Source organism: Chlorocebus sabaeus, chromosome 1 (assembly GCF_047675955.1).
Source record: "Chlorocebus sabaeus isolate Y175 chromosome 1, mChlSab1.0.hap1, whole genome shotgun sequence".
NCBI lineage: Eukaryota > Metazoa > Chordata > Mammalia > Primates > Cercopithecidae > Chlorocebus > Chlorocebus sabaeus.
The window spans coordinates 42,559,668-42,574,358 of record NC_132904.1 but is presented as its reverse complement, the minus strand read 5'-3'; the positions used below and the strand labels follow the sequence as shown (position 1 = coordinate 42,574,358).

General features: G+C 34.2%; 1 protein-coding gene across 5 annotated transcripts in view; it reads left to right on the top strand.

Annotated features, from left to right (window-relative positions):
* Positions 1 to 14,691, top strand: part of ANO5 (anoctamin 5) — a 100,786-nt gene that overhangs the window by 56,520 nt on the left and 29,575 nt on the right. For all 5 annotated transcript variants that reach the window (XM_037999571.2, XM_008004186.3, XM_037999570.2 and 2 more), the window contains 5 exons: positions 5,621 to 5,755; positions 6,125 to 6,230; positions 6,329 to 6,389; positions 10,728 to 10,879; positions 13,028 to 13,102. In XM_037999571.2, the coding sequence (XP_037855499.2) occupies positions 5,621 to 5,755; positions 6,125 to 6,230; positions 6,329 to 6,389; positions 10,728 to 10,879; positions 13,028 to 13,102 (529 nt within the window). The remainder of the gene's footprint in view (positions 1 to 5,620; positions 5,756 to 6,124; positions 6,231 to 6,328; positions 6,390 to 10,727; positions 10,880 to 13,027; positions 13,103 to 14,691) is intronic.

Below are 14,691 nucleotides of genomic sequence, written 5' to 3'. Positions count from 1 at the left end.
TAGCATTTTTTACTTGTGGCATCATGTTGGCACTCAAAAAGTTTTAGATTTTGGAGAATTTTGTATTTTGAATTTTCAGATGAGGAATGCTCAACCTGGTGAATGGGAGTGAGGGAGAATCTGTTTCTGTGTGTGCTGGACCTGAAGCTTCCTGTGAGTCTCAGAGCTGTGGGCACCCATCTTCCCTTGCCCTGCGAAGCCTATTTCTTTCATTTCTTTTTTTTTTTCCTTTTAACTAGCATTTAATTTTACAGAGTTTGACCTTATAGAACTTCAAAATAAGGTACTTACTTGTTTTCACATAACATATCTTAAACCTGTGGAATCTTTAGGTTAGCACGATTAAAGCATCTGCCATCAGAAATGCATTTTACAGTCTCTCCATGGCTGTATGTTCCAAAACTTAGCTGAGTTGAAGTATCAGAAAAGTTCCATTGTAGATGGTCAGTAATCCGGGCAAGATGTTGACAGTAACCAGGAGATCCAGAAGTAAGAAGGTTCTATATAATGTTCTCAAAGCCTGGTGAGCCTCTTAATCTAGCTCTTGGCCTTTTAATTTAGCCCTTGCCTCAGGGTTTTTCAATTATGCTGTTGTAGGTTTTGTTTGTTTGTTTTTGTTTTTGTTTTTGTTTTTTTTGCACACAACCAGAGCCGGCTGATTTTTGTATTTTTAGTAAGGACAGGGTTTCACCATATTGGTCAGGCTAATTTTGAACCCCTGACCTCGTGATTCACCCACCTTGGCCTCGCAAAGTGCTGGGATTACATGTGTGAGCCACCGCACCTGGCCTTGGGTTATTTTTTTAAAGAATTGTTTTTAATTTTACAATAAAAGAAGTTAGTGGAAAAGTAGTATTTGTTTTATAAGAAATCCCATTTACGGAAAGGAATATTGTAATAAATATTGAACAAGATTGTTTCCTGAAAAGTAATTTTCTCCCTCTGTTACCTTCCTCACTTCTGTCCCTTCCCCTTCTTTTCCTAATTCCTTACCCTCTAGTTATGACCTTGGACAAACTACTTTTTTTTTTTTTTGCAGGTTTTCTTTTTTCTTTTTATTATTATTATTATTATACTTTAAGTTCTAGGGTACATGTGCATAACGTACAGGTTTGATACATATGTATACTTGTGCCATGTTGGTGTGCTGCACCTATTCCAACTCTCCTCTCTCATTTCCTTTTTTCTGTTTACTGCCACTCCTCCAAGGAGTACCAGTCTTCTCTTTGTGTCTGATTCTTCTCAAGAAATATTGCTTTTCTCAGGCTGCCACTTCCAGTCCTGCTGTTTTCAGATTGTTTCTTATAGATTACAAATGACCAAATCCCAACATATATTCTGCATTAGGGGATTTAGTTAAACTTTTCTCTAGGGGTTATTTTAGCTGTATTTCTTTATGTTTCCCACCCTGCTTTACATTTTTCCCCTATAATTTCTTAAACATCTCCACCTCTCTCCTGTATCTTAGGTTTGTAGCAGCAGGTGTTGAAGTTGTGTTTATTTCCTTACTTACAGGTAATTTGAGGAACATGATGTTCTGTGTCATGATACTGAAGGCCTGTATTGCGTTCGGATTTTTTTTTCCTCTCCTTGTTGATTTCATGGGTTTTAGTAAAGATTTTATGGGTAGACCTGATAAAAGTTAAAATATTCTTAACATAGAAAGAATTTGCCTGTAATCTCAGCACTTTGGAAGGCCAAGGCATCAGTTTAGGTCAGGAGTTTGAGACAATCCTGGTCAACATGGTGAAACCCCGTCTCTATTTTTAAAAATAATAATAATAATACAAAAATTACCCCAGTGTGGTGGCACACATACCTGTTAGCTACTTGGGAGGTTGAGGCAGTAGAATTGCTTGAACCTGAGAAGCAGAAGTTGCAATGAGCAGAGATCACACCACTACACTCCAGCCTAGTACAACAGAGTGAGACCCTGTTTCAAAAAGAAAAAAAGAAAAGAATTTATTCATAGATGCGTAATTACAATTTACAGATTTATTTTAATGAGACTTTATTAAGCATCACTACATATCAAGTAAGGTACTGTGCCTACAAAGATAATCAGATTGTGGTTTCCTAACATGAATTTGTTTGCAGGAACACACACAAATGCATATTAGTTACAGCACAGTAATACTCCAAACAAAATACAGAGGGAAAACACCTATCTTCATGACAACCTCTAGGAAAGCTTCACAGTGTTCATTCTTGAACTATGTCTTGAAAGATAAGTAGCAGGATAGTAGGTAAAGAAGTTAGGTAAGAATATCTCAGGCAAAGAGAATACACAAGAGCACTGTTTGTTTAGTTCTTCATGTAGGAGTGTCGGCAAAGGAGATTTGAATGTTTACCAGGAACAAAATCCTGAAGAATAATGCTAAAGTAAAAAGATGAAGCTTTGAAGGAAGAAAAGGATATTGCTCAGTTTTTACTTTAGAAACATCATTGTATTGGAAACAAAAGATAATTTAGATGAATATAAGATTGAACTCAGGGAAGTAAGGAGGTTGTTAAAATTGTTCAGCAATAAATATTAGAGGTCTTTTCAAGGCATTGGCAACAGGAAGGAGAGGAGACTATGAATTAGAAAAATATTTTTATGACAGAATTCATTGGACCTAATGGATTGTTGGATACGGAGGATAAAAATAAGGAAGACAGCATGATAGGGTGTCTAGAAAGAGATACAGTTTATAGGAATCTGAGTTCCTAGATTTCACATATTTCATGTTACGTCTACACCAAACATCACTTTCGTGTCCAGATATCTCGAACTGGCTTTTCTGCCTTTTGAGCACAGATAATTTTGTCACATTAGATAATAATTTTGGGGAAGATGGCAATGCCAAGATTGAAAAAAATGGGCTGATAGAGCATATAAAATTGAAGACTGATCACTGGCACATGAGCTCCATCAGCTCATTTTTTTCCTTCCAGCTTACACTTCATGTAATGTTTTTTGATATCCATATGTTGTGTGTTAACGCTTAGAAATAAAATTGAAATACTGCCACATACTAAATAGCATAGACTAAATATATGTGTGGTACAGATAATGTTATTACAATGTGAGGATAATACTGAAGCTAAGTTTCTCAGATGTTTATGGATTCATTGTAAAAATAAATCATTTTAGAAATAAAGTTTGCTTTTATTGATTGATTTCTCAAGATTGTATTCAATTTAATTCTATCATCATTCTTTTGATTATTTACTATGTTTTCGACTAAGTATCACATCTTGGAAATACAAAATGAGGGCAGTCCCCTCACACAGTATCTCGCAACCAATATTACTGAATCTCTTCTACCTATCAGATGCTGTATTAGATGGTGCAGTGCCACAATCAGTTGAAAGTCTAGTAAGTAAAATGGACAGGTTAAAAAAGATCATAGATTTAAATATATGGCATATTTTTCTAAAAAATAATACTCAAGTCTCTCCCTATATTTGAGCTTCTATAGTGTCTCATATTATTAGATTTCTCTTATTTTCTTAGTTATGACCAACAAGATAGTTTAAATTAAATATTAAATGTGATTTCAATAATGTATACATTTTTACCATATTGCAAGTCTAATAAATATCTATTGCTTTCTGAGATCCTGAAAGATTATTTAGTGTTAATCTGTTACTGTTAGACACCCAAGTCCAAAATTTAGTAAAATAATTTGTATATTTCCACATGTAATAAATACTTGCCTGATTTCATTTAGTAAATTCTCAGCAATTTCTCTTTTTGATAGGTCTAGAGTTCTTGAGGGATTTTATTTTTTATGCTCAAGGAATAAGAATTGTGACAATCGAAAAGGAGAAAAAAGTAGTACTTTAAAACTAAGGTTGTTGAAATATCCAGTTTCCTTATGAATTATTAAAGAATGTTTAAGTCTATAGCAATAATGTTGATATTATATTTCTAATAACATTGATTCTGTAATTTTTAAAACATTAAAATAGACATGGTAAACAGTAAATTTCATAAAATATGTTTGTACTTTTTTCTGATTTTGATATTATGTACTATCACAGTATTTTCTACATTTTTCAGCAAAAAACTGGGAGAAACCAAGTTCATTCACTCCAAGTATGAGTAAGCTAAGGAAGTTGTGAATGGCAGATTAACAAGGGAATATTATAGCATTGTAATTTAATTTCAAGTTTATAGTAATCTGGAAAACCAAATTAGGGAAATTAACAATGCAAAAATGTTCATCATCACTGAAAAGCATGAAAAAAGACAGGATAAGCAGAAAGATGCCTACTAATTTTAAGAGTGTTGAAATATGAAGAGTGGGAGGTTCAATAAAATTAATATAGGCCGGGCGCGGTGGCTCAAGCCTGTAATCCCAGCACTTTGGGAGGCCGAGACGGGCGGATCACGAGGTCAGGAGATCGAGACCATCCTGGCTAACACGGCGAAACCCCGTCTCTACTAAAAAATACAAAAAACTAGCCGGGCGAGGTGGCGGGCGCCTGTAGTCCCAGCTACTCGGGAGGCTGAGGCAGGAGAAAGGCGTAAATCCGGGAGGCGGAGCTTGCAGTGAGCTGAGATCCGGCCACTGCACTCCAGCCCGGGCGACAGAGCCAGACTCCGTCTCAAAAGAAAAAAAAAAAAAAAAATTAATATTGTATATGATAAATATATTTTAAAATATCATTGTGAAAAAACATTTATAACTTATGTTCAGATATGTGTTCTTGTTGAGCATATATATAAATTACAATTTAATATTAAGTACTTTCATAGAATCATATAACACGCTACTAGAACACAAAAGCTATCACATCTTTTTGCCTAGGAAACAAGACACAGATTTGGTGACCTGGGATCTATATGAACCAGGAGGAGGATTAATCAGGTTAAACAACAACAATAACAAGAAAACCTGACTTTCTGAGGAGAAAACTACTTTCTCTCATTCCTAAATGGGGTACTCAGTTAAAAACAAAATACTTGGTTGCGAGAATTAAAAGGTTGTGCCAATAAATGCTGTCACTTTTCAATTCTTTGAAAACCAAGAGCTGAGCTGCATATTTCATAGAATTTTTGCTAAAGTAGTCATGTTTAATTCCTTGGCCTGCTACCTATGTTACAATCCTGTAAACTTCGAAGATTCAGACTTGGAGAAAGATGGAAATGTATACCTACAATGTGGTCAGAGAAATGTTTTCAGTTTTAGAAAGAGGCATAAAGCAATAGTCCATGCAGATTTTGGATATGGTTTTGATTTGTTAAGTTCATTCCTAGAAATTACATTGTAGAATATTCTGTAGTTTATTTAAAGACCATTTAAATTCTCTTTATAATATAGAGGCTTTCCAAATTATCTTGTTTAAATTTTAAATTTAAATTCCATTTAATTGACTTTTTACTTATATCTGTTATCCCTTTTAATCCTTGTATCAGCCCTTTCACTATAGAATAAGTACTATCTTGTGTTAAAACATGATAATGATATGGAAACTGAAGTTTAAAGAGTTGAGTAACTTCACCAAAATTACATGTCTAGAAAGCAATGGAGCCAAAATTAGAATATATGCCTGTCTGAATAAAAAATCAAGGCTCTCTGGACTATAACATTCTTCCATATTCTGATTCTGTTTTTACTCTTTTCAACAGGAATTATTATGGAGAAAAAATTGGTATCTATTTTGTCTTTCTTGGATTTTACACAGAAATGCTATCCTTTGCAGCTGTAGTTGGCTTAGCTTGTTTTATTTATGGTTTATTATCAATGGAAGATAACACAAGCAGGTAAGTGCACCTGAGTTGCCCAGATAGAGAAAACGTCTTTATCTTGTGCCAAACGAAGCTGTTGTTATTATTTCCCTGGCGTTTCCTTCAGAATGTTTCCTTATAGCAGCAGATAATTGATGTTTTCCAAAAACTACTCAAACATAACAGTAGCCTCTCACCTGGTGCTTTATGGAAAATCTGTTTTTAATGATGGGCTCTGAAAAGTCTACTCCTCAAAGCATGACTTGACCCACTATAGAAATTGCTGCTTGATTGCCCCCTCTGTTATATGTGAGAAGTTATATAAGTAGTTGTTCTAATAAGAACAGCTTGGACTTTTACCTAAACGCCTATCACTTTTCAGTAACTTGGCTGTTCCTCTTGCAGCACTGAAATCTGTGACCCTGAGATTGGTGGTCAGATGATCATGTGCCCACTCTGTGATCAAGTGTGTGATTATTGGAGACTAAATAGTACATGTTTGGCTTCAAAGGTATGCATACATTGTAATATGTTGAAAAGGCTTTGAATTTTCCTCCTTTTCATTACATTTAGTACTAAATTATCTTTGTGTTATTGTTATTTTTACAGTTCTCCCATTTGTTTGATAATGAGTCAACAGTGTTCTTTGCAATATTCATGGGAATTTGGGGTGAGTAAATTGTCCCATAAAGAAACAGCTTTCTTCCTATTAATGTGTTGTTTTGTCTCCATATAGCATATGACAGATGAAATATCTTACATACCAAATGTGGTTTTAGATCATTGGGTCTTTGTAACATTAATACACTGATGGAGTGCATATTAGTGGCCATTGGTTCTTGGTCCACACAGGTCTCTATTAAACATCAGCTCATTTCTCATTTCTCATAATTTTTGAAACATCAAATACATTAATTCCTCACTGTCTTTCAGTGTCATGTTAAAAACAGGCTCAAAAAGTACTTAATTCAGGAGAGACTAAACAAATATTTTGTGGCTGCAAGACATTGAGTCATGTATACAAACTGGAACAAGGATCAAAAACTTGAGGACTAATGAACATTTATTTCATCTAAATTGTCAAGTTATAGTTTCCACTTCCACGTTCGTTCATTAAAAATCCTTCATATAAAGTGGAATTTCCCTTAATTTTGAAAATGCCCTGCCCAGGACTTCATATTTTCCATTTCAGTTGGAAAGTTAAAGTGTCATGAAGTTTTTCCTATCATTAGCAAGGAAAATATGTTCTGTACGAATAACTTTGTTAGAAGAGACCTAAAGACTGGTCTAAAATATATCACAAAACTTGGAATTCGTGGGTGTAAATTAGACATTTTTCTCGATTAAAAAACACCTCTAACAAACACAAATATGTGCCATTCAAAACTGGGTAAGGGTGGCCTGGTGCAGTGGCTCATGCCTGTAATCCCAGCACTTTGGGAGGCCGAGGTGGGCGGATCACGAGGTCAGGAGATCGAGACCATTCTGGCTAACATGGTAAAACCCCGTGTCTACTAAAAAATATCAAAAAAAATTAGCTGGGTGTGGTGGCGGGTGCCTGTAGTCCTAGCTACTCAGGAGGCTGAAGCAGGAGAATGGCGTGAACTCGGGAGGTGGAGCTAAATGCAGTGAGCCCAGATCACACCACTGCACTCCAGCCTGGGGGACAGAGCAAGACTCCATCTCAAAAACAAAAAATACAAAAAACTGGGCAAGGGCGGCATTATCCAGGCAAATAACATCAAAATTTTTAGGTATGTGTGCAAAGCAGAGGGATTTATGGATTTCTCTCATTTCTGCTTGGCTGCTGTGGTCTGAAGAGAGCAGCCTAGATTCAAAGAGAACAAAGAATCTAGAAATCTTATTAATGGTTTAACAGCAACCCCAGTTTTTGTAAGTTGTTGTATATACATCTATTTATCATGAGGCTGCCAAATCCTACCTCTCCTTACTTGGAATCGAAAATGAATGATAGGTGCATGATTAAAACAAATGCATTGTGAGAATTTTCCATTGTTTCCATGGAGAGAAATTGTGCACCAACACCTGCCTTATATTACATCATAAATAGAAGAGTGGGTGTGTGTGGAGCACCCCACAGCACTATCACAGCACTATTTGCAGTTACTTAATCACAAGTGAGACTGGTCACGTTTTTAATATTTACTGACCATTGGCTCTCCTTGATATTTGAAGTATTTAATTTATTTTTATAATTCACAGGTACTTTTGTATAAGTACAGTAATCCTTTGTCTGCCACAGAAATTGCAAATATTTTTTTCAGTTTGTAATTTACATTTGATCTCATTCATAGTCAATGGACATTTTAATATATATTACTGGTCATAAAACTTTCCTTATGGTTTTTCTTGTTTTTGTGTTTCTTTAGAACACCTTCCCCACTCAGAGATAATGTAAGATGTTCACCTATGCTTTATTTCAGAAATTTAATGATTTCATTCTATTTATACTTTAATATAATTCAGCAACTAGTTTTTAAAGTTTCTACCCTGGAACAGGTACTATTCTAGGCAATAGGAATTTAAATATGCACATACATAGTCCTTGATTGTAAGACACATTTTTAGTGTACATGCCTCCATGATTGTCATTGTGTATAAGCAAGGTTCATCATTAGATTACTTGCTCCTTTGGGACAAACATCATGGCTTTCATCTCCATAGTTCCAGGGCTAGGCATATGGTATGTATTCAAATATATGTTGCATCAATGAATAATTTAAGTGCTAATTGTATTCCTTCTTAAAAATAAAAAAGGTCAATTCCTATTTAGGCATAAAATGTAAGGCCCAAACCAAGGGTCTCTTTAATTTCCTGAAATCCTTTTCAGGAAATATGTGAATCCTGTGATTCCTATATACTTATAATCACAAAAGTCCATAGAAATCATGGGAACAATTTTGGTTTTAGTCCATATCATTTCTCTTTCCTTACAGTACTCTTTTTGCTAGCTATTTTGTACCATCATTAATTTATCTAAAAATCCCATCTGTGTCAGCCAACTTTCTTATTTCTACTTCAGCATTAACAAACTTTGAGACAAAAAATTTTAAATGCTTAGTGTATTTAAAACTTTTAGCATTATGTATATGACATCCAATCTCTTGCATAGCCATGGTAACCAAATACTGCTTCTAAAATTAATGGTAGTTGTTCTGTTGTGGTATAAACAAACACGCAAATATTAAAATGTTTAACAGTCCCAAGTTCATGAAACTGTTCTCCCTGCTAACAATGTATTTACTGCATACAGCAGTAATGAAATGAATAGAGTAAAAGTTTCTGCCTCATGAAATTCACAACTAGTGTTAAATGATAGTATGAATAAGTGAATGAAATATAACCTATGGTTAAGAAAGTCACAATCTAATTGGGAAAGAATCTGAAGTCTACTTTCATAGAAGTGCATTGTAAATGCTGAGGGAGTACAGAGGAGGGCTGAATTACTTTTTGACTGGAGGAGTTATATGAGGTATCTAAAATAGCCAAACTCATGGAATCAAAGAGTGGAATTGTGGTTACCAGGGGTTGGAGGATTAGGAAATGAGCAGTTATTAATCAATAACCATACTTTAAAGTTTCAATTAAGCAAGATGAATAAGGTCTGTACAACATTGTGCTAATGGTCCACAATAATTAATTGTACACTTTAAAATTGTTAAGTAGTTAGTCTACAGTGTTCTTCCCACTTAATAAATGCTTAACTATTTCTTTAAAGTTTAAATAATGAGCAAAGGAAAACATAAGCCAATGTATACATGAGCAAATAAACAAAAAACCAACAGTCAGAAGATAGATATATTTGCACTGGAAAAATATATTTTGGAAGCTGAGACAGCAATTAGATGATGACAATGATAAAAATATAATTAGGATTTTTAAAAATGTATAGATATCCATAGTTCTTTACATTGTTTAAAAGGTAGTGAGTCAGAAAGTTGAATCTTTTATAGATGATAAAATCATAAGTTAATATTGGAGGTGTTATTCTCTTCCTAAGTATATCCCAATAGAAAGGCATGTATATGCACACCAATAGATTACAAGAATGTTCACAGCAGCACTATGTGTAATAGCAGGTATCTGGAAACAACTCAAATGTCTGTCAGTCCAAGAATATATAACCAGAATTGCAATTTAACCATACAGTTGAATACTATGCAGCAATGAAAATAAATGAATTTTCACTGCACACAGCAACAAAGTTGAACCAAAAAGAAAAAAAAAAAGCTTGACACGAAAAACTATCAGTTGTATATCATTTATGTAAATCCATTTGTAATGGAATATTTTTTATATTGGTGCTGATTATATGGGTATATTTATTTTGTGATTTTTTTTGAATTGTACTTTTATATTTTGTGTACTTTTCTGTAAATATATATTCTTCAATTGAAAATTGATAATTCCAGCGGAAGGATCACTAGAGGCCAGAGGTTTGAGACCAGCCTGGGTGACAGAAGGAGACTCAAATAAAGACGTAAAAAGAAAGCTGAAGTTTTGTGTGTATACATAATATATGTATTTTAAAAGAGAGAGTAATTGTGCTGGGGATTGGCTCTTATGCTTCCTAGGTATATTTCCCTAAGCCTGAGAAACAGTACAATGACTTAAATGATTTCCATAAAAGATAAAAGATACATGCAAAAAAAAAAAAATTCAGTGTTAATAAAAAGCAAATTTTAAATATTACTTCAAATTATCTGAATGAAGAAATCTATTAATATGTCTGAAAATAATTCTTGCTTGGACCACTGACCAAGAAATTAATTTAAATTTTTGTATGAGCTTTTTTTCAGTGTGTTATCGGATACACAATATTATACCAACATTAATAATTGATGAAGTTTTAATCAAACACAACACTGAAACAATAGCCACCTGAAACATGTGAACCATCCTGCAACCAAAGCGATTAAAGGGAGAAGTTGAAAAAGTTTTTAACTTTTTTTTATATCTTTTTTTTTATATATTTGTTTACCTGTAGTCACCTTATTTTTGGAGTTTTGGAAACAACGACAAGCCAGACTGGAATATGAGTGGGACCTGGTGGACTTTGAAGAGGAACAGCAGCAGCTTCAGCTGAGACCGGAATTTGAAGCTATGTGTAAACACAGGAAATTGAATCCAGTGACCAAGGTAGACTAGAATACTGTGAAATGGGCAGCATATCTCAATGGACACACTGCTATAGGTTTCTTCTCATATAATCATAGTTTAATTTGCCTTTAAAGTATTCTGCAGCATATAAATAACATAAACTACTTGTTTCTAATATACATACATGTATATAAATATATATAATCAATGTATATATATGAAAATATTCAAACACTTTCAAATGTAGATAGAAATGTATAGTGAACCACATGGATGAACCCATCACTCAGAATTAATCATTTTTAATTCATGGACAATCTTATTTCATTCATACTCATACTCCTTTGTGTCACTAAATTATTTTGAAACAAATCCAAGGCATAATAACATTAAACTAAGTTCAAAAAGGAAAATAGTGTGTATGCTGTGGGTTTTGTATATAAATGTATAGAAATTGAAATGATCCTAAGTGATATATAAAAATTAAAATAGTATTTATATTAAGATTGAGGTCTTATGAGTGATTGTTTTATTAGATTAACTTTTCTTCACATGGCCCCTTTTAATTGATTATATTGACAATCATTGTATTGGTGTGTGGGGGAAGAAGTCTATGTATTAGAATGCTTAGCTGACAAACCAGCTGTATGTTCTTAACTGAGTTGTTTAACTTTTTGGTACCTCACTTTTTTCATGTGAAAATGGAAGTGCTTTCCTTTAAAGACCAAAATCTTGGTTACATATTTTTCAAGCCCCTATTTTTCCATAATCTACAATCACTGTGTTTCCTGCTGCTATTTAAAAGAGAATAATATGTGTCCCAAATACACTCTCTTCAGTAGAATTCCCTCTTCTCTTGAGAAAACTATTCTTGCAATATAACATTTAAAATTATTTTCACCATTTAGGCTTCATTAAACAATTACTAAGTTTCATTGGAAGATCACAAAAACATCTCCAAAGAGCATGAAAACATCTCAGAAAATACATTAACAATTTGGGTAGCAGTTTGAAATTAAGAAAATATCTTAAAAGATATTGATAGAATAATGACATGATGTTTATTGCTATTTCATGAGATAAAAAGAAAACAAAAGCAGTCCCATTAGCTTTGTCAAAAATTAACAGAAAAAAAAAATGTATTGAATGCTTACATTTGAATCCGGTTGAAAAGCCATATGTATTGATTCACTGTGAATCATTGACTTCACTTAGCTTTCGTGGTTTAGAAATCAAGAAGCAGAGCTTTTTATTTATTTATTTATTTATTTATTTATTTATTTATTTTTACTTATTGCAGTGCTTCTTCAGTGTTTAAGGGCAGTCAGAACCGTCACATTTAAGTCCGCATTGGGAACACACACGTGCACCCACACAAATATGCATACACATGCATGAGCACACATACATTGGGTGCACACATGAACATACATGTACACAGTCACATATACACATACATCCACACACATTTTGAGGTCTGTAGGACTCTTGGACAGCCTACCCTGCCTGTTGAGAGTCCTATTTTTATTCAGACCACCGTTAAAATTCTTAAAATGTGAAATATTATGTTATAGAATTACATGATTTTGATTTCTGCTGACAGCTTTTTTTTTCTTTTACTATTTTTTGCTTCTTTTAGGTAAAATCTACTTGCTTCTTGATGTGCCTAAGAATGTCAGCTGTATAATCAATATCTTTCATTAATGACTTTTAAAGATTAAAGGCAGAAGTCTTGGCTCCTGAGCTATGTGGAAGAACACAGTTTATCTGAAAAATATAAAGAAAGCATCTAATATTATGCAGAGCAATTGCAGAGCAATGCAATTTGATTCAATTAGATAAAATTATAACACCATTAAACATCATAAAGCATGTCTGCCTAAGCAGCAACCTTCATTATTTGACTTTATTTACTGAGTGCCAGGCCCTAAACATCATAATTCAGCATTTAGGAAATTGTGTGTATCCATTTTGTCTCATATCATGTGTAAAATACCCCATCTAGGATGCCTAGAGATTTCTCCTTCAAGAGAAGGAACCATTCCTATAATGTAGCTTTCCATGGCCTATAGTAGGCCCTTTTGGGAGGTTCCTGCTTTAACCGGGCTCTATGATACTGACTAGTGCTTGGAGTCTTGACTTAGAGGGGAGATTTTGAATTTCTTTGTGTTTTCTTCAACATCACAGGAGATGGAACCTTACATGCCTCTATATGCACGTATTCCATGGTACTTTCTTTCAGGAGCCACAGTGACATTATGGGTGAGCATTTCTTTAAAAATTGCTATAATTTCTTCAACAGGTGATTAAATGAGCTATCTCAACCGTGTTATCTGCAATGTCTCTTGAGTCCTTCCTTTCCCTCTCCCTCCCTGGTCTTTTTATCTTGGTTATAGCTCTTACACAAAATAAACTGTAATTTATAGGGATTTTCCATAATTAAACTTTGGGAAAAGATCTCGAGGAAGAGGAGATGCTGTGTCTTAAAGCCTGTCCCTCCCTGCCTCACAACACTTCATTTAAGTGATCACTTGAAATCAGGACAGAATAACAAACTTACTCTGATTCCAGACTCTTTGGTTAGTTTAGAAAAATCATGAATGTATCTTTATTTCCACTTTATTTCCTGCTCTTCCTTTTTCCAAATGTGTTCCCTCTTAACAGTTAATGTTTAATTTTAGGAAAGCAGGCAGTGTTACCTTCTAAGGGGTTAGTTAGCATGTTGAAATATAAATAATTGACAGTTGTAGACTATAGTTTAGACTCACCAGTCCATAAACCCCATATGATTTATCTTTAACATTTCTTGTTAAATCTATTATTTTCATATTTTAAAACAGTAAAAATATGTTTTCTTAGATTATGTAATAATCAAGGAGATGTGATAAAATAAAATGGGGAGAATCATTAATTCAGGACCCTCCTTTGAGAAATCTGGAGTATATCCCCAGAAAATTTCCTGTTTGTGATTTCTAGTTTTCATTTAATTTGACTCATTTCCTCAACTTTTAGAATAAAATTTCTAATGATTGATAGCCATCTTTGTGCTTTTGCAATATTGGAAGTGTATAAAATTTATACAGAATCTATATAAATTTCTAAACTACCAGGCATATTAGAGCACTAATGGCAATATTCTGAGGGGAAGTGAAATGCAATATTGGCATGTATTTTTCTTAGGAAAATAAGTGATCTTGATTCTACATCTTCAACTTCAATGTAGAGCATGCATCAGCAAACATTTTCTGTAAAGGAGGCAGATATATTTTTGGCTTTGTGCCACATATAGTCTCTGGAACATAATTGCCTTTACTTTTCTCTATAACCTTTAGAAATGCCAAAGAAGGCTGGGCGCGGTTGCTCATGCTTGTAATCCCAGCACTTTGGGAGGCCGAGGTGGGCGGATCACGAGGTCAGGAAATCAAGACCATCCTGGCTAACACGGTGAAACCCCGTCTCTACTAAAAATACAAAAAATTAGCCAAGTGTGGTGGCAGGCGCCTATAGTCCTATCTACTAAGGAGGCTGAGGCAGGAGAATCGCTTAACTCGGGAGGCGGAACTTGCAGTGAGCCAACATTGCGCCACTGCACTCCAACCTGGGCAACAGAGCGAGACTCCGTCTAAAAAAAAAAAAAAAAATGCAAAAGAACATTCCTAACTTAAGGACCATATAAGATCAGGCAAAGCCCAAGCAGGATTTGGCCTTCTGCTATAGGTTGCCACTCCCTACTAGAGGATACACCTAGAGGATGAACAATGAAGATGTTCCTTTTAGACTTAACCAGCAACTAGTATATGCCTTATCTTTAACCCTTTTACTTTGCCAGTGTTCACATCTTGCCATCTAGG